This window comes from Oryza brachyantha, chromosome 4, assembly GCF_000231095.2.
Source record: "Oryza brachyantha chromosome 4, ObraRS2, whole genome shotgun sequence".
Taxonomy (NCBI): domain Eukaryota; kingdom Viridiplantae; phylum Streptophyta; class Magnoliopsida; order Poales; family Poaceae; genus Oryza; species Oryza brachyantha.
The window spans coordinates 16,975,224-16,997,016 of record NC_023166.2 but is presented as its reverse complement, the minus strand read 5'-3'; the positions used below and the strand labels follow the sequence as shown (position 1 = coordinate 16,997,016).

General features: G+C 40.0%; 1 protein-coding gene across 1 annotated transcript; it reads left to right on the top strand.

Moving 5' to 3' along the window:
• The first annotated feature begins 8,246 nt into the window (after positions 1 to 8,246).
• Positions 8,247 to 10,048, top strand: LOC102719012 (B3 domain-containing protein Os04g0581400-like). The gene has a single exon (XM_040523444.1). It carries the CDS (start codon positions 8,532 to 8,534, stop codon positions 9,789 to 9,791), a length of 1,260 nt encoding a protein of 419 aa, XP_040379378.1. The 5' UTR covers positions 8,247 to 8,531; the 3' UTR covers positions 9,792 to 10,048.
• Positions 10,049 to 21,793: the final 11,745 nt, after the last annotated feature.

The following is a 21,793-nucleotide window of genomic DNA, read 5'->3' as shown; positions in this document are numbered from 1 at the left end:
CTCCTAAATCTTGTCATTATATTGTCAAAATATGATTAAGAACTTCTCAACTTGGGACGTTAACGTGCATTGAATAGTCTGTTGTTCATGACTCACGGAATCACGGTGTTGAATTATAATAGTAAATGCCTATTAGATAATTGTTGAGCTGATACCGATGTGATATTGTATTGTATTAGGTCTGATGCTACAAGGCGGATGTTTGCTTATAAATGGAAGTCATGAGGCGTGCCGGTTGGTGTTTCACCATATATAGAAGAAGCTCATCCTGTCATTTCTAGAAACTGCCATATAAATGGAAATTCACCATGCGCCGCGACCTGTAACAAATATGCTTTACGTGATGAACAAGGCCAAATCAAAAGTGAGAAAAGGAAGGCAGGGCTACACGTGACGTGTTTAGTATGGAACATGGCTAATTGTGCAGTGTTCAGTACAATACTGTTGGCTAAGCTATATTCATCTCCTCTACATAGAAATTCAGACTCCAATTAATTAGGACTTCAAATGGTTTACATTTTGTGATCAGAAGAGCATCTCGGTCTAAGAGAGTTACAGTCTTACAGAAATCCCATTGTGATCCCTCCCCCCTAGCTGCTTAATTTAATTATCTTCAGAGTCAGCATCTTAATTTTAATAATTAGTACTAATCAATTCTATCTAGTCATTAATTAATTAACTGTCAGGTACTGGTAAATTGCCATCCACAACACCACAACCCTGCTTAGTTAACGGTCGTACGTACGTGTACATGTGCTGTCAATTCCTTCTCTTTCTCGCTCCAGTTCGTTCTTTCTCTCTCGATTCAAGCCGGAGCACGCGAACCACTATACTACCCATCGCTCCATCTCCACAAAAAAGTCAAATAAAGGACGCCCTTTTCTTGTGCATTATTCGGTTCTCCGGCCGGACTTAAGTTCGACTTGTCTTCGCAGTGGAGCCGCCTACCCGATCACCAAAAGTCTCGCCTATGCACCAGTACTGGCCAATGCAAATACAGCACTTCTGAATTTGTGACCGATCACCGTCCAATTTACGAACAGACCCTCTCTCTGTTGTGAAATTATCTTAGGGACAGCATGTGAAAGAGATTCAAAACGATATCATCTTAGGGCTCACTCATACCATCAGGTATGGTGGCGAATATATCAGGTAAATAGAGGGCATGTCCAGTGTGGTACCACTGCTAGAAGGGAAAAATAGAAGGAGCCTACTACTGTTAGCCATCGCACGATCTAGTGTACAGATTCGCTTGCAACATATATACTCTAGAGGAACATATAAAAAAATATGTAAACTTACCGGGGTTGTGTGGTGATGAAGGTCGTATTAAGGGCATGTACAAATATTCTTTGTTAGTGGGCTTTTTTTTTTGCCATGCAAACAAATTTGATAACGTGGAAGATAGAGAGGAGAAGAAAGAGAAACGTTGTTGCTATGCATGACGACGAATCAGATTAGACTCTTATCATTTATTGAAAAATAATGCATGATGATGGATAAGAAAATAAGAGTAATAAAAAATCATTTTATTGTTTTAATAGTTACGAATATTGTTATCTCAATAATTATAAATATCATAAATAAATACATTGATTAAGAGATGATATCTGACTTTACCTTTGTATATACCACGAGGAGATACACTCGCCGCTATATACGCGCGTGTGTGTGTTAGGGTGCATATCTGTGTACGTGTGCACCCTCGATGTAATGCGCAAATGAGAGTAAATTATTCACATCGCCATATGTTTCTCACTCAATGTTTGTTATCTGGATCTCATGGCAGCACTATTAGCCATCATTTCCAAACTCTATTCGCTGAGTGGTGATTGTAGAGGGCATATCGATGGCTGGGGCTCAAAACTCACCTTTTTTGTAAGGTTAACAACATATTTATAAACAAAAAATAATTTATAAATAAAACTTTTATATATATACTCTTTGTAATTTAACCGCAAAGGCTAGAAAATAATTTATGATGAAACCCCCCAAAATTAACCCTAAAATTAAGCTTAAAAATTCAAATATTGACTTATAAACGTAAGCAGGAGTGCGAAGACGAGGGTAGTGTCAAAAGCCTACTATTGTAGCACATGCACGAATGGTGGTATGTGTAGATGCCAGAGGAGGAGTGTCTAATAAATCTTTGATAATCGAGGGTACTGGGGATTTTTGGTGTGGTTAGAATAGTACACCCACACTATCTATCACTGTAAAGGTGATGCAATTTGATAAGGTTGTAGGCATGTAGGTAGATATGTTAGACTACATGTGTAGTTGTTTAAGCCTCCCACTGAGATGGTAGCTACTCCCACCATTTTAAATTGGAAGATATTTTGGTTATGCTTACATTCATCTATTAACCAATATATATCATTTATATATACATCTAGATTCACTAACATCTATATAAATCTAGCAAATGCTAGAAAGTCTTACATTGCAAAACAGTGATAGTAGAAGACTGGATGACAATAGTTGCATTCCTTTGTTAGATGAAGGTGCATGAAAGATGAAAGATTATCTTATTTTTTATACCTATTTTGCGTTATAAACAATGGGATTAACTATTACAAAGTTAAAAATCTACTTTAGAAATGTGAGATGATTAACTTCTATATATAAACTTTTTATAAAAATATACCGTTTAGCCACTTGTGAAGCTTACGCGTTGTGCACAAAAGGCAAGAAATAATCTAGCTCAAAAACGTGGTTTTATCTATTTTATTATGGGTTTTAAATTTTGCCTTTAGCACAGTCTAATATTGATTAACTCTAAATAAACATTTTGCTAAACCTCCTTAACCATTCAGTTTATCCTTTGTGTTTACTTTTTCCGTATTCTCTCGGTAATCTCATCGTGTGTTCAACCAGCTACGCAGAATTTAGTTGGTTAAGTATTGTAGAGTGATCCACTTGTCCTTTATTAAGGAGAAATTAATTCCAGGGCAAATAACCTCAAATTTCGTGTTGAGAGACTTGCAATTGAGAGGCAGATCGACCAATGAAAAGGAGCTGCCACTCAATTAGACGTGGAGGTGCCAGGCGCTGGCCAGCCATTTGATGCAAACCCATCCTCTAGCAGCTCTCACAGACTACCTTTCCCTGCACTGCTCCAACAACAACCAGCACGTACCATGCAAGGATTAAAATAGATCACATCAATGAGATGACAAGACACTAGGCATAAGCATCATGTGTCGAACATTTAAAAAAAAAAGATAGAGAGGAGAGTTTCAAGTGTGCAACGCACGATGCTTTCGCTTGTTTAGTTGCTAATTTTTTTTTCAAAAACATCACATCGAATTTTTAGACATCTAAATAAAGCTTTAAATATAGGTGAACCAAAAAACTAATTACACAATTATGGAACAAATCTTGAGACGAATCTTTTGAGCCTAATTAGCCTATAATTAACCATAAGTGCTACAGTAACCAATATGTGCTAATGACGGATTAATTAGGCTCAAAAGATTCGTCTCACGGTTTCTAGGCTAGCCGTGAAATTCATTTTTTCATTCGTATCAAAAAACCACTTTCGACATCCAGTCAAACATTTGACGTAACACTTTTTTTTCAAAATTTTTCTTAATCTAAGCACCACCTTTTCCTCACCCGTCAGGGTTGGCATCTCAAGAGGGAGATGGATGGATAGATACTTTGGTTGAAGGTCTCTAGAACCCTACTGGCCTTTTTGTCCCAGTGAAGACTCTCCTCCAACTCGTGTAGACCGGGTCCATACACCACACACGTATCAATCATTACCTCCACTCATTAAATCATAAGATATTTGAAGGGTGCTCTTTTTCATTTTGGTACCTGTAAACGTTCGGATATTAACATACCGTACAAGCGCAGGAGCCATGAGCTGCCACCGTATGTCCCATCACGCTATCCTTGATAATGTGTCGTCGTTAGTGGCATAGTACTTACCACTTCCCTGTGCTTGCAACGCAGCGTCACCGATGGAATAATACTCCTCGCACTAGCTATATATGTCTGCATCGACGGGGAGAGAGGGAGAGGGAACGAGGAAAAAAAAAGTAATCTCTAACTAATAGAATAGCCATTAAGGTATGTGATTGCTTAATAAAAGAAAGAGAGTAGAGAAATCAAATATGAGCTGACTTTAATTGGTTGAGATTAGAAAGTAGGTGAAAAAGTGTCTATATTTTAGCTAAATTTTAAACATTAGACGTGTTGTTATATTTTGTGATAGAGGGAATATTAAATTTATAGAACTTAGATTTAGAAATATAAAACCCAGTTTAGAATTATCTGCAATGCTTTAATTTCTTTGTTAAATGTTTCTACATATTTCAAGACATGAACGAGTGATGGCATGGATTTTTCCAGAAGAGTGCTTTTAGATTCATGGTTCTGACTCAGTCCAACAAAAGCATAGATATAACGTTCATAATAATTTAAGCAGAAATAACAGTGCGTAGATATTTTTTTCATATAATAATCTAAATAAGAAATAAGGGATTTTTGGTTACGACAGATTCCAGTCACCAGCTCCTGTGTCACGAGAGGGAAGGAGTAAAGCAAGAAAAAGATCATCACTGGTGGAGCGGCATCTTATTCGATGCTAGTAGTTATCAATTGTGTAATTGTGATATCGTTTGAACAGTGGTGATAGTTACCTAATAATTTATATTTTAGGATAGAGATGACGGAAGACTAGTTAGAGAAGTGAAAAGTAGGAGTTTCATCAAGAGAGGTGACCAGAATGGCCTTCGATCAGTGGAGGGCCACGCCGAGGGTGGTGTGGTAAAGATGTGCCGCCTCGGCCATGTGGAGGAGCGATTGGGTAAGAGTCATTGGTGAGAAACCCCATTAGAATGCTTAGGAGATGAGGTGGTGTTGGTGGATCTAACGGTAGTAGCTCGTTCACCTGAGATGAGAGTGGTAGGTGGGGAATTTTGCTAGCTATAAAGATGGTTAGGAGACACTGCTGATAGTAATCGATGGGTTCACCACGAGAGTCATCAAAGATAAAGAAAGAGTGGTGACAACAGAAAATCTTATAGAGATCATGCCTACTATAGGACAGAGCTCGAAGACACTCAAAGACAATACAAAAGATATCTGTACAACCGGACTTAATGGATATGTACTCAACTACTCAAGTATGGCTTTATGGTACTCACTTGAGGAGCGTGAAAAAGATAATTAATATTGTTATATATCTACATCAATATTGATATGATCAGGGTCATAAAAACTAAGTGGATTTTTTGCGCATTCTCAGCCAACAAAAAATTTGGCAATCGCTGAGAAAATCCATCGCCCCAAAAACGATAAAAGATGTACGGAAGCTTGCCAGAATTTGCTTTGCTATACACTTTGTACACACATCACATATGAAATACTAAAAAGTATTATCTTCTGCACGTTTGTCAGAGCTGTGGTTTGGCGTTGATTGGTTGCAGCCTACGAACCGAGTCTACACGGGCAGCTCTTCTCTGGTCGGCAGGCGTGTCATATTTGATCCCCATATCATGACAAGGACGAGCTCACATGAGCCCAACCAGTTGATTCATGGGCCCACCATCTCCCGCCATCCTTGTAACTACCATTTGTAAACCCATACGTACACTACACACTGTAAAACCTACTACTTTCCTCCCCCTATTGCTTACCGAGTTTGTACAGTAAGTAATTTTTTTTTACTTTGGTCAGTTTGACTAAGTTCTACAAAGCTATAGTCTGCTGATGCGTGTGTTTTTCTGTCTGTAAGAAATCCAGTGTTGTATGTTTACCGATATATACGACAATACGCTACATCGGGATAATCCGACTATTATATTCCTTCTGTTTTATATTATAAGTTTTTCTGGTCTTGTCTAGATTTATATGTATGCTAATAAATCTAGACACATATACATTGATATAGATGAATCTAAACAAATTTAGAATATGGAACAAATATAGTATTTTATTTACGTTGCCAGATCTATGTCATAAATTATCGTCAAATTCTAGTTCATGAATAAAATTAATTAACGGGTGATTGTTTGAGCGTTACATAGAAAAGAATTCAAACGACATATTTGCAAATGAAAATAATTTATAAATAAATTTTTATATATGTATTCTTAGCAAACTAAAAGCCAAGGCTAAAAAATAAACTTTGGTGAAAATGGACTCCAAATTTAAAGTTAAAAGTTAAATTTTGGTTTATAAGCATATGCAAAAGGATGGGAGTGTAAGTGTATGGATCTAACATAACCAATATATTTTATCTACCTATCTATTAATCTCCATCTGTAAATATAAAAGATCATAGGTCATTTAGCATAATTTAAGGTCAAGGTGGTTATACACCTGGGAATTTTTTGATGCATTGGAAAAGATCACGCATAGAGATGTAACCGCCAGTAGCAATAAATATAATAGTTGGATATATTAGGAGAGTACTCCAAAATCTTTTATATTTCTTGATAAATTTGAACACAAAAGTCTCTTATATTACAAACATAATAAGATAAAGATAGATCAAAAAGGAGGCACAATGTTCACTTTAGAGATTTGAAATCGCCACATTAATTAAAGAAAAAGAAAAAAAAATTGACCTTACACGGTGTAGATTGGTTGATTCTACCCAAAATAGAATTGTACATATGGAAATAGAACCTAATTAATAGTAGATGTATATGAAATCTAGGTATATTTTTAAAAACCATATTGTATAAATGGACAATTATAACGATAAAAACTATGCTAAGTAGTACATATATATCAAGTCCAATTTAAATTATAAAATCAATTATATATGGATTACATTTATATTTGTGGAATCAAAAGTTATGAGTTAAGTGTATACCAAATGCAACAGTACGTTTATCTAGCATGGCATAGAATTATGTGGGACAATGTGCTAGTAATATTTTAAAGGAACAGTATTAGAATTGAATGCTAAAGTTCAGGGCGGTTAAGTATGAACATTCTACTGTAGTTCTTTTTCTTGGCCCAGGTACTATGATAGTAAAATACAATGTTTGATAATCCAAGCATGGAGGGTTTCTATCATGAACTAGTATGTCACACGTAGAACGAATGTCAAATCTTCTATACCATGGTCAACTCTCAGTTCTGTTTACATCAATGTATATATACGATCTTGCTTCTCGCTTACATTCTCGCCCTTTTAATTTAGGTATTTAGCAATGGTCGCAAATCATCTAAGCACGTACTCACCTAGCTAGCATCGCTATCATAACGATCCCGATTCCCGCCGTTGTTTTTGTTCTCCGGCCTCCTATACTATACGCGCGCCCCTTCTCCACCACCATGCATGCGCGCGCACCGTCAAATGATCCTTCCGCCCTGTTGCTACGGTCAAGGGAGAAAGTGTGTTCCCCCGATGGACCACAGTGTTTTCTGAAGAACATTTCATATACTGCAAATGATGGTGCACCAATTGAGGCATTTTATAACCGGGGAATCATGTGACCATCAGTGGCTAATACAGCTTGCATCACTGGATATATGTCTGGATATATGGGAGCTAGCTAGCTAGCGTAGTTAATCCAGGTTTTTACAAGACCAAAAAAAAGATACATGCAGATGGCAGAGGCAGAATTAGGACCAGCTGATCTGATGCAATATACTCCTAATTTTAATATAGTTCGTTACCAGTAGAATGCAATATAGACTAGTATTGCAACACCCCCAAGCCACAAGTATTGCAATATAGAGTTGTGCTAACACTCCACTACAACTCCACACACAGTCACCTTCCAGGAATCTTCTAGGGCAGGTCCCTCCCCTCCTGCTCCTCCTCCTCCCCATCGGTTTCGGCGCTTCCCCCTCCTCGCTTCGCACCGGTGGGCCGGAACGCGCGCGCAGGCGGCAGCGGCAGCAGCTTTCTCACAGCTCACAAGCCTACCCAAAACAACAAGCAGAAAAAGGTAAAAAGCAGCACCATCAATTCCCATTACCTAATTACTACCAGGCTAGCTGCAGTTACATGCCCGCCCGGCCGCCGGCCTCTCCCTCCTCCACCCCCACCCCCACCGCGCCGATCGAAAACCCCAACTCCTTCGCCGCGCACGCAGCAGCGCGAGATCCAAACGCGCGGGCGCGGTCAATGCCAGCGCGAGCCGTAGCAGCAGCAGCAGATTAGATGAAATCGCTCGCATCCTCCCCCTCCTCCTCCTCGTCCCCGGCCGCGCGTGTCGTCCGAGCCGGTCAAATTCGTTCGCATACGCGACGCGACGCGAGGGCGCACACGCAAACACGCGCAGGTAGGTACTAGATAGATAGGCTCGTACCATACCACGGCTGGGATAGATCCCGTCCACCTCCTCTCGCCTCTGTCTCCTCCTTCCTATCTCGCTCGCTGTCCTCCCCCTTCCGCTGCGCCGCGCGCCGGCTGGACCGCATCGCCATCACACATCTCCGCGGCGCGTGCGACAGGGGCACGCTGGAAAAGGGGAGGGGGATCGAGGTGGAGGCCGGAGGCCGGAGGAGGAGCGGGGGCGGCGCAGCGAGGAGGTATCTACTGCTAGTGCTAGCTTTATATGGAGTTTGCTACAACGAGTAGTAGGTTTTCTAAGGGAGAGGAGGAAGAGGAGGAGGGAGAGCAGGAGATGGAGATGGAGCAGGAGCAGGATGAAGAGGAGGATGAGGTGGAGGCGGAGGCGGAGGCCTCCCCGCGGGAGATCCCCTTCATGACGGCGGCGGCGGCGGCCACCGCCTCGTCATCCTCCCCGACGTCGGTCTCTCCCTCTTCCGCGGCGGCGTCCACGTCGGCCTCGGGCTCTCCCTTCCGGTCGAGCGACGGTGCGGGAGCGTCGGGGAGCGGGGGCGGCGGCGGTGGCAACGACGTGGAGGTGATCGAGAAGGAGCACATGTTCGACAAGGTGGTGACGCCGAGCGACGTGGGGAAGCTGAACCGGCTGGTGATCCCGAAGCAGCATGCCGAGAAGTACTTCCCGCTGGACTCGGCGGCGAACGAGAAGGGCCTTCTGCTCAGCTTCGAGGACCGAACCGGCAAGCTATGGCGCTTCCGCTACTCCTACTGGAACAGCAGCCAGAGCTACGTCATGACTAAGGGTTGGAGCCGCTTTGTCAAGGAGAAGCGCCTGGACGCCGGGGACACCGTCTCCTTCTGCCGCGGTGCTGCCGAGGCAACACGTGACCGCCTCTTCATCGACTGGAAGCGCCGGGCCGACGTCCGCGACCCGCACCGCTTCCCGCGCCTACCGCTCCCCATGACCGCCGCCTCGCCCTACGGCCCGTGGGGCGGCGGCGCGGGCGCCTTCTTCATGCCGCCCGCGCCGCCCGCCACGCTCTACGAGCATCACCGCCTTCGACAGGGCTTCGACTTCCGCAACGTCAACTCCGCTGTTCCGGCGAGGCAGCTCGTCTTCTTCGGCTCCCCGGGGATTCCTCCGCACCCGCCCTTGCCGCCGCCGCCTCCACCACTTCACTTTACGGTGCAACCGAGCCCCGTAGTGACTTCCGGCCTGCCCATGGTTCTCGATTCGGTGCCGCACGTCAACAACCCCGCGGCGGCAGCGAAGCGCGTGCGGCTGTTCGGAGTCAACCTCGATAACCCACATCCGGACGGCGGCCAGTCGAGCGGCCACGGCCAAGACGCCAATGCATTGTCGCTACGGATGCCCGGATGGCAAAGGCCTGCACCATTGAGGTCGCAGGAATTGCCACCACACTTCTCGGCTGGTGCAGCTGGAGCGGAGTCCTCTGCCGCTTCGTCACCGTCGTCGTCGTCGTCGTCCAAAAGAGAAGCGCATTCCTCGTTGGATCTCGATCTGTGAAGGAGAGATCAAGCCACTGGCCTCGATCGATCGGGAGCGTACCAAAGGAAAGTTCAATAATCTTTTCTTCCGTCTGCTGCCTTCTTCTACTTCTCCACCTTTTGCAATTCTCCATTATAACTTTGATCATAGAGCTAGCACTTAACTTTTGTTTTCCTTTTTGTTTTTGGCCATTCACATTCTTGTGTTTGTTTGAGAATATATAGAGAAAAATTAGGTGAATTAATGAATTATTAATGCTTCCATTTGGGTTTAGATATCTTATTCTTTCTCAAGCACCAGTTGTGTTGCGCTTGATTTCTTCGTGCTCTTATAATCCCATTCCAATGTTACCTGGGGACTGGGGTTCCTCCACAGTTTGATAGGTGAATCCTATTTCCCCTTACATATGATAACACACTACAAATTTGCACCCCCTCCAAAGCTTTACGCTTCAAGGATTTGAATCATATCACTATGAAGTGCACTGTGCTTTCCCCTTATTGCATTATATGTTTGTGCGATCTCTGCTATCCTTCTCCTAGATTGAAATGGCAATGCAATTCCCAGAAGACGAGACAGCATCTTGACGGCAGATTAGGGGCGGAGCCAAAAAGCACAAAGTCCACATATACATTTGAAGGCGTGAGACTTCTCTTACTTCAGGTCAGCCCTTTAAAGTCTAAATTATCTCTTGCATTCGTTTCTACTTCACTTCTCGTCATCTCTTATGTAATAGTGTGCATGCGCTGAATGCTGGCATATTCTTGTTTGAATTTTCATGCCCTTCTGCGGTTTTTACGTATAACACTGGTCTTTTCGTTCTCTGCCCATAGACACTACATATGTGTCTCATCTGTTTGATCCCTATGACATGAATCATATGGTAGTCATGCACAAGAGAGAAGCTAGAAATTATAAGTGTTTTTTCTTCTCTTCTGTTGTATTTTTACCAAGTCGAACAAAAAATTAACCCACACAGTGGGCCAAATTACGTCTAGTTTGGATTGTCTGGGCCTTGAGTGGCATACACTCCAAGAGTTCTTTATGGTCTTGCAGTCTGTAAAGAGGGGCACCGGGCACTTGCAACTGGCCTTAACTTCTTTGTACGTCTCTTAAGAATTTATGGTGGAGGACCTCAGTACTAACTTCTTACTGTTGCTGTAGGAGTACGAACAGTGTTGTGCGTAGACGTACATCTCTAACAGGAGTGGTCTTGGTCGCTATTCTGTTCTTGTCCTTTGTGTGTACGAGACAGTATGAGGGAGAGCGTGTGTGTACGCTTATGTATACACACACACTTTTTTTTTCTTTTCTTCTTCGCCTTCTCCTTTTCACTGCAGTGAGTAGGTACAGCGTGTGCGTTTGCTGGGAGCAACGGGGGCAATGCCACCTACTGACTCGGCAATATGTATCCATAACTAGCAAGGTGTAGGATGGGGATCCCTTTGCACTGGTAAGGCCAGAATAGATATATAGATGCTGTGCCTGCTAACAAAAGTACTTTTGGTCCATTGTATGCTGGAAAAGGAGTGGGGAGTTATGGGGAAGTAAGAGAGAGAGAGAGAGAGAGAAATAAAAGAGAAAACAAGACTGTCGATCTATATGTATGTGTCTACTTGTTCTTTCCTTTCCATTGCACAGTTTTTCTCTTCGTTTTATTTTCTTGCCATTCACTCGGTCCGTTCCAAACCAGTAATTAAGCTTATTTCTGCCACTTGATGGTTCATAATTGACGCATCTGGTTCCTGGGTGTGGTCGTCTTTCGGGTGTACTATATATCTCAATATGTATATATATGTCTTGGAATTTCACTCTTGTTATATACCTTTTTCATCCATCCGTCCATTATAGTTTCCTAGTTCATATCTAGATTGTTTTGCTGTGTTTTCATCCTCGATTCACAGTTACTCAAGAATAATTTTATGCCCCCTATATAGACTCTCTCCTCTGTAATATTCTATACACATATTTTGTATAGTGTATTTTTTTCATCATTTATGTTATTTTATTAATTTACATTTTTTCATCATTTATGACATATACAGTAAATTTAGAAGCCTGCATAGACAATCATTGTCCAAGTGTTCAAAAGCTCTCCGCATTGTTTTACATGAAAATGTCATAAAAAAAGGACTTGCCTGACCCAGCTTGCAAATCCATGAAAACAGCTTTGTATGGGGACCTATCTATTATATATTATAAAAATAGCTTAAAAATGAGTCACCACGTTAGCTCTAGAGGTTAGAAATTCTCATATTAATCAAAGAAAATTAATTCAGCCTTCTATATCATAGGAGGTCCAAATCATAGTGGTGTAGATCGATGGATGCATTTATATATTACTATCTCTGTTCCACAAATACTCCATTTTTAGCTCCACTCATTTATCCTAGAAAAACTCTATTTGTTGAGCAATTATTGCATTGGAGTTTATTAAGGTTTCCAAAATATACGTAAGGATTGTATATCAAATTCAATTATATTTTTATCTAGATCTGTACAAAGGGATGCACATCTTGAACCTAAGGGACTTGTAAATTCACTACTAGTGAAGTACTCCATCTAGCTTGAGAATTCTTGTCATTTTGGATAGTGAAACGGTCTCCAAAACCTACCTTTTACTATCATTTCCTGTCGTTATAATATGTATAATAAATAAATATTTTCCTTTTCTAAAAGTAATTTTTAAAACTTCTTCACATGTTCTAATATGCTCAAACTAAATATTCATAAACTTATTAATAGTCAAAGTAAAAGTTTGACTTTAAATTTATCCAAAACGACAAGAATTATCAAGCTACAGGGAGTAAGTAATTTACCTTACCTTCACAAATAACAATTAGCTAGTTTATGAAAGAATAAATCTATTTAGGTCATCAAGTTTGTTACTGTTTGTCTGGATCTAGTTATGATGCCTATACGCACATACATACATAGATATGCTATGCAACATCTTATTTCCTAGAAGAGCCATGATGTGTTGCAAGTGCTTTCTAGCAATGTTGGCTAGACTCAAAACTTTTCTGGAAATTGGAGAGCGAAATATTGTTGGGAGATTTTGACTGGTGCTAAATGGAAAAAAAGTTAAGGATGACACTAAACCATAATACCTGAACTATCTACAATGAAACAAGCATGTCAATTAATTGTGTTCAACAAATTATTTGTGTGTATTTCTTCATTTTTCTTGATTTTATATCCATATACAAGGGTTTTGAATACACCACCAAATTATAATGGAAGATGTAAACATTGTTATGTTTAGTGGTTAATAGATCGAACCTTTGATTTCCTTGGCACTTCTTTCTTTCTTTGTATCTTTTTTCGTTATACGTTCTATAATTATGATTTCCTTAGCTCAGTGTACTACATATACATTACATAATTATGATTCAGCTGGCTCAATATTTTCTAAATGTTGTGATTTCCCATGCGCAACATATATCTGCCAATATATTTCTCAAAAGTATATGTATGAAAATTTGGTGCTGATCCATAAAGATCATACTTGTTTTTGTTACAAAATGTATGCAACACCATGTGTTCAAATTAATAATCAATACACTAGAAAAGACAAATTAAGTGGGAAAGAACCTCAGAAAGATAAATTATGTTACTAGATCGATAATACTAGCATGCATTTCTACATGCATGAGACCATGATATAGAGAGGACAATCAATAATACATTATAGTTTTTATCCACTTATGAAATAGAGAAATTGTATTTATGTGTAGCTGCAACCTTTTCAATGAAGCATATATAAAAAATAATTTTGTGACTGAAAATATGTATATAGATATCATACAGATATAATATCTCTGTCTCAAAATATAAACTCTCTCCAATTACATAGCTCGGAGAGGTAGATATATTTGGAGCTGAGGATCATATAATATAATAATATATACAGGTGGTGTATACTTAAGTAGCTGCCGAAATAGGATGGTCTAAGTATGACTATCATATATGGATACACATAGATATTGCATACGGTTCATAATAATCACGATGAGATTGGTATCATCATTTTTTTGTTTATGTTGTTGGTAATAAACCAAAATCTATATTTTAAGACTTAAATTTAGAGTTAATTTTAGAGTTTTATAGTTTATTTTTTAGCCTTTCTATTGGATTGCTAAGAACACGTATACAAAAATTTTATCTATAAATTATTTTTTAATGATTAAAAAGTCATTTCGCTTATGCTCGTAAAAGCAAAAGGATGGGGCTTAGCTAGAACGAAGCTAGTACTAGATGCAATCTGCAGGGTGCACTCAAAGAAAGCATTACGTACGTAGAAGTATGCAACAGTAGTGGGTCATTGGCAAGGAAGTTCCATGTACACAGACACAGTTGATTTCCCTATGCATTTTGCATGTATTTAAGTGAGATAAGACATGAAATGTGTTATGTGATCATTGAGAGCCTGAGAAGTTATATACTTATATATGTGCATGCACCAGCCCCAGTGGGCATGTGTATATGCCTCAGAAGATACTAACACAGTAAAAAATAATAATCGTGTTCTTGTTTAGTTTCATGGATAAATGATGACATGAAGTGTTGGGTTTCCCAAAATTTGATGTGGAACAAAGGTGATGTATAATAACGAGCTGTAGTAAACATATAACACATGCTAGGCATTTCCTATAATACTATTAGTAACATATGTGTAGGTATCTCTTCTATGTCTAATTGTTCTCTCAACCCTTTCATGCCACCAGGTCCAGCATGCATGGCACTCGTGGCATGCATCGTATCGTAGCTGATTTTTTTTCGTATGCTCGGTGGCGGCCGTCACAGTTACGTTCCTATTTTTTGTGTGTTTTTCTCCTTGAGAATCCAAGCATTTCCACCACTGCAGACAAGTAATTAGGTGCCAACGGGCACCACAAAGATGACACCGCTGACCCACGTCATTGGTTCTGGTTAAACAACTGACACTATAAGACTTATTATAGGTGCCTGTTATATGTACATGGAACGAGCATCTATAAGCCTATGGAAGTCTTGGTTTACTATTTTCTTAGACCACAGGGGACGGAAAACGGTTAATATGGGTCGGTTTAATAAAAATCGACATCTAAGATTGATTTTGTATTAGTGTTCATTATCCTATACATGTAGACAAGCTCGTACAACACTTATTATTGATTTTGAAATGGTTAAAGATGGATAGGAAATCTAATTAATTATAGCAATTAACATTTATCATTTGACAGTGGAACATGAAATGGTATAGCCTATTATAGGCTCTATTTGAAGTCACGTCAGCAGAAAAAACTCCTCACAGAAAGGATAGTCTCTTAAGATGACCTTTTTATAATTATAGACTAATTAATTTTTTGTTTGCATTCCATCTGGTCGGCGCTATCTGATTAGAGTTAGCACACGTACAAAGTAGATTTCCTAGTTGTCTTCTCGTTTTATGCGCTAATAGTCAATGCTTTGCTGACTCCATGCAAAACAACTCATTTTCTCTCTCCTATCATCACTCTTTTCCACATCAGCGAGCATGTAGCGATAGAGATGGCAATGCATGCCCTTTGTACATGCTAAGTTGTCTTCACGTAGACTTAGATATCTCCAAAAACTTCTATGAAATTGTGATAGGACATTAATGATGATATTGATCTAATTAAGCCAAGGGATCAAGCGCTAGTAACCCAAACCTGAGAGCCAACTAGTATATGATTTATGTTGTAGAAGTATCGATCTTTCTTCTTCGATGTGCTTGCAGGTCCACCTAGTAATGAAACTGCACACTGCAAGCAAATTGGTAGAAGTGAACCATTGGGTGGACCCCACTATTTGGCCTTTTGTTATATCTCACAACAGGGGTACCCTTACATCTCCATCATGCGGCATATTATCCAGAAATTATGGCCTAACACGCAATGCATTCCCTTTTATAGTGTTGACAACTGATCTAATAAACGCCTCTAGTCTAATAAACACCAGTGCTCAGCATGGTAATGCCCACTTCAAATACTTTAAGTACCAGACTTAATTATGTGATCCTTCATTTCATATTATAAAATATTTTAACTTTTCCAAAATCAAATTTCTTTTAAGATTGACTAAAATTATTAAAAAAGATTGTGATATTTTCAACATAAAATAAATATACTCTAACAATATATTCACTGTTCTATTTGATGCAAACTAATTTAGAGTGGTAAATGTTTGTATTTTTTAATAAATTGATCAAACTTTTGAAATTTTGATTGGATATCAAAACATCGTATATTATGAAACTGATGGACTATAAGTTTAATATCGTAAGATAGTATGCATTTTCTATTGTTTTGACTTATATATTGGATAAAATGTGGGTATGTATTAACAAATTTTTTTTTCATCCTTGAGAAGGTACCAAGAGATACCATTGTTTTCTATGTAAAATTTGATAGGTGCTAAATTTTACATAAAAAACAGTGGTAACTCATGGTACCTTCTCAAGGATAGTAAAATTGCTTATGTATTAAAGTTGCTCCTTGAGGTCTTCCATCTTATAACTTGGTTAGGGCGTCCGCAATAGTTCTAGCTAGCAACTAGCCAGGAGATGCCCACATCATGGATAAAATAGCCAGCAGTACAAAGAGCTATCTATATTAATACTAGCTATTTGTACTTTTATACACAGAGAAAGAAAACATATTTAGTGTATCTTGTTGTATGCGAGATAAGCTAGGAGAGACTGGTTGGCTCGATTTTTTATGCACCTTCTCTTTTCTCTATGTAGGATATATACTGACGTGTACAACCACATGCTATATATGACGTGCTAGATTTCAGGTCGAATCAGTATATATAATCCCACCGTACGCCGTACGCCGATCGACGTACTACGAGTCACAAGTTACAACAAACATGACAGCGGTAACGGCAAGTGGCCCAACCATGCGTTGCCACATGTCTGGAAAAAAATTAAACGTGCACACAAGATGACTCAAAAGGAGATGCATGCCGGCCGGTCGGCCGGCGTCCAGTTCTTCCTTCTTCCTCCTGTCATGCATGCATGCGCGAGCTGATCCATGCCAGAAACTAAAAACTGCAAAAGGAAGGGTGCACAGTTACGGCTAGCTAGCTAGTCGATGCATGCTCAGGACATCTAGTCCAAGAGCAGGCTAGCTTGCAGCTTTAATTTATGTACGTACGTTAGTGCTTCTGTATCTATTTATATAGGGTTAGTTGTTTGATTTTTCTAAAGAAAAAAATCAATGACATATTTATAAATAAAAAATATTTTATAAACATGTTCTTGGTAATAAAAAACAAAGGCTGAAAAATAAACTACTATAACCACACACCTCAAGATCAACTCTAAATTTAAATTTAAAAATTTAAATTTTAGTTTGTAAACATAAGCATAAAAAAATGATTGCGATATACTCCACACGATGATTGCCAGTACTACATGCCGCCTTTTGTTAATCTACAGATGTACCCAGTTAGGCGTAGGTGTAGGTAGCACTCTAGCTTAGTGTAGTAATCTCACAATTTATGCGGCCCAAAACAAAGTTATTTCTACCCTCAACCTTTATTCAAAAATATAACTATTTCTCTACTTAACTTATCATCTCAACTAATTATAATCATTCTCTATTTAGCTTAGTTATTTATATACATTCTCTTTTCAACCAATGATAATATTATACAATTATTTCCCCCTACTTTATAATACATGAGCTCAACTTCAGAAATGATTACATTTTTGGATGTAGGGAGTAGATTAACTAGCCAATTTTTATGATCAAATTTGCACAGAAACTCCCTTTCAAAAAGCTAAAGCTAGATTTAGTATACAAGTGAAGTTACCATACGAATAATTGTATATTGTATACTAATTCTAAAAATATCTTACACACTGCTTTTAAATTACAATGTATACTAATTTTTAAAAGTATATGGATGTTGAGATAGATGGATTACTCTCTCTACACACACACACACAAATGCTAACTTGTGTTATTTTGAGACAACTTTACTTTATATGCAACTATTACCAAACAATATAAACAGTTGTAATCGGTGCACAACATGAACATTCTATTTTTCTCTCCAGTTAATATGCGCGTTTTTATGACTCCAAAGCAATCGCTTCACCTTCAATTGATTATGAGTTGGACCATGTATTAATGGACAAAAATAACTTGTGTATAAAATTTCTATGGCTCCGATCGTTTTGCTTTTTGAAAAAAAAAGTGACACCACGTTTTTACAAATGAAAATTAATTATTGGGTAAAATTTTTATATGTGTGTACATATCAACTCAAAAGCAAAACGAAACCATAAAATTAAGTTTTAATATCTAAAATTTGGCTTATAAACAGTGAATGAGGTGCACTAGCGGTCTATAAACTTGTGTGCATGTGTCATCTAGGTCTCTGAACTCTCAAAATGCATTTTTGGGTCCCCGAACTTGTCCGAGGGTGTCATATAGGTCCATTCGGCTTTCGACCCGCTACATCCGCTGACGTGGCATGCCACGGTAGCGCCTACGTGTTGTTGGGGCCATGGAGATCCCACATGTCAGTATATCTCTCCTCCTTATTCTTTTCTCTCCCTTCTCATAGGCGCCACCGTGGCATGCCACGTCAGCGGATGGAGCGGGTTAGAGCCCGTTTGAACCTATATGACACCCCCAGACAAGTTCGAGTACCGAAAAATGCATTTTGAGAGTTTAGGAACCTAGATGACACGTGCACATAAGTTTAGGGACCGCTGATGCACTTCACTCTAAACTGTTGTAACTGCAAAAAACAATGCAACCTATGTCTGTGTCTGTAGATACGTAAAAGCAAGTGCTGCAAAATACAGTACTGAAAACTCCCCAAAATAAATTCCAAAACTAAGTTTTAATATATTTTTTTGAGAGGCTGCTAAGCTGGAGAGCAACAGAGGTATACCCTTCTCCCCAAAATAAATTCCAAAACTACTGAGGTGATAAAGTGAAATCTTTTGGCATCTCCTTAATCTAAACCACCTAAAAATATTTATATTTTAGAACGGAGGTGTTCCCTTTAACCCAAAATATATTAAAACATTTATATGATTCAAATTAATTTTGTAGCAGAATATATAAATTTCTATGTTGATCATGATGATTTGAATCATTCAAATGATTACATAGCCAATTAGATGCTTGAAAGGGGAACATATCATTTCAAAATTTAAAATTGACAATCGAAGCGACTAAAAAGACAATCTTTTAAAAATTTTGTAGTCTATACTAAACAATATCACAATAATTATATTCGAGAACAGACGTAGCAGTAGATATTCGACGAACATAAAAAAACGAAGTCTTTTTTATACGAGAGGGAGTAGTAGTTTTCCGCTGAGTTCTTATGTCGGCATGGGGCGTTGTACGGCATAGCCACATCATGCATGTGATGCGATGTGGAGTAAGAGAAAGTAATCAGCAGGCCACCTTGATTGCACTAGGCATTGATAAGGTTAACTTGGTACGACATGCACGTACGACCACATGGAAAGAAATGTAGGGGTACTACCCAAGCAAATCCAGACGAACTGGATATATCTGCTTGCCACTATACATTACAGTAGCATTTCTATACGAATTTAATTAATTAGCTAAATTTTTGTCATATATTCTCTTCAATAAAAAATATAACTACTTTTACAATTTAGATTTGAAACCACAATATATGTATCGTGCATTGATTCTCATAATTTCAATCATTCCAATAATGATTTTACAGTCAATCAGATACTTAAATAATATAATAAATTAATAATTAAGAACTTAAAAACATAATCACCGAAGCGACTTTAGGTAATCTTTTGGCACCAATTTAGTCAATTCTAAATAAATTATATTTTTAACAGAAATAATATAATAGTAGGAGCAATTAATACACACAGGGCTGGGAGATCAACCAGCAAGGGCGGCCAGCCGGCGGCAGCTCTGACAGGTGACAGCAACAGTGTTTTCCTGAAATTTTTCTCCGTGACCGTAAGTCAGTAAACAGTGAGATGGAGACAAAGCCGCATGGCAGATCAGCTGCAACACCAGGCGGCATGGCATGCATGCGCTCAAGTCGATCGATCAATCGATCGACCGAGAGACGGAGAGAAGGACATCAGCATACGCGCGCGGCCATCGAGGCGGCCGGAGACGATGCGCGCGCGCACACACACACATGCACACGTACAGATTGAGGAGCATGGCCGGCACCGCGCGCAGCCATACGATGATGGCGCTCCATCGCTCGCTCTCTTCCTGATCTCGTCTCGCGCACGCACGCACGCATGCGTGGAGCTCGATCGCGAGCCGCGAGGATGGATGGATGCCTGGGAAAGTTGCGAGCATTTTGCCGCGGTAGCGCGCGCGATGATAGCAATAGCTAGCTAGCTAGAGCAGGGACGCAGCTATGGCTATAGCACGGAGATTTCTCAAGGAAAAAGCGAAGCCTTCTTCCACAAAAAAATGGGGACAATGACGGCTCAGCGGAAAGAGGGATGGGAGAGGGCGAAGGACTCAACGACGAGGAGATGCCATCCATCCTTCCTGCCAGGCCGTGGCAAGCAGCACATATCGATCTCCATTGATTAGTTTGGGCAGCGGGGAGGGAGGGGGCCCACCCGCAAAAGGCTAGCCTGGCACTGACACATGGGGCCGGCGCAAAGCAGAGGACGCGCGCAGTGGTCCCCCACGCGTCAGAGCTGGAAAATTATTGTAGTAAGACGAACGAATTGAACCATATCCAGGGCACTGACGAGCGGCACAGTAGTTTGCAAGTGCACTGCTTCCCGCGTTAGATAGTCTGAAAACGCCGTCTCCCAAGTAGATATATATACTCCTAGAATGTGGCAATTACTGTTATCGATCGATCATGCTATTATGAACTTGTATGAAAACCTGCAGAGAGATGGTATATATATAAGAGGCTATTTGCTGTAACATGAACAAACAAAATCAGACGATCAATAAAACTGCCATGCATACTGCTGAAATTTAATTTTTGTTTTTGCTTTTGTGTACACCTTTTTTTTATTCAAGTACATTCTAGTTAATTGGTATATATATATTGCTCCCCGAAATGCACCTGGGCTCAATGCGTTGGTGTTGTACATTAGGCAAATATATAATAATAAGGTTTTTTTATTTTTGGAGAGGAACTTCTTCGAGCAATAATGTTTTTCATATTTGCAAAGGTTCACATGGAACAGTATAGTGGGGCTTCCGGCGAGGCAGGTAGCGAGTAGCCTACTTGACCGCCGGAATTCTGTGCCCCAGCGAGGGCAATCTGCTGCAGGCTTTGTTTGTGCACTATACTCTACGAATTTTCACTGATTATATAGTATGCCTCCAGTACTCACGTTCTACTGTGTACGCAGTCAGTCCCTGAGCGCCCTCCCCTCGCAGCAAAAACCGATAATAAAACAGCCCAGGTTTCACGTAGGTGTACGTATTAATTCCACGTACGGGTCCAGCTTGCAAGCTGAGCAGCAGCGGGGAGATGCAGGGTCCTGCCATGTTAGGCACTTCCACATACACAGTGCGCTGCGCGGCGCGAAGCATGCAGCAGCGCAGGCAAAGTACTCGGTGCCATGCATGCCACCCCTGGGTTAATTTACGTACTACGCGGCGACTGCGCGAGGGCAGGGCAGGCCGCAGGCGCGCAGCATCAGGGCGAATAGCTGCATGCCGATGCGGGAGAGATCGAGATCGAGATGGGGCGCGCGTAGTCAGGCAGGCCAGGCGCATGCAGAGAAGGCAGCGCTAGCGGCTGAAGCATCAGCTGCAGATCAGAGCCCATCGCATGCATGCGTTGTTGCTTTCATGAACAGCGCTCTCCTCCTTGCCCCTAGCTCCCACCATCTACCTAATAATTTTATTTTTCGTTTTTTTTAATATTTGATAATTCGTCTTATTTGAAAAATTTATAAAAAACCTAAAAAAATTAGTCACGTATAAAGTATTATTCATATTTTATCATCTAGTAATAATAAAAATATTAATCGTAAAAAAGTTTACACAAGACGA

Excerpts from the sequence above, each read along its gene's own strand:
- LOC102719012 (XM_040523444.1), top strand. The coding sequence starts at position 8,532 with ATGGAGTTTGCTACAACGAGTAGTAGGTTTTCTAAGGGAGAGGAGGAA.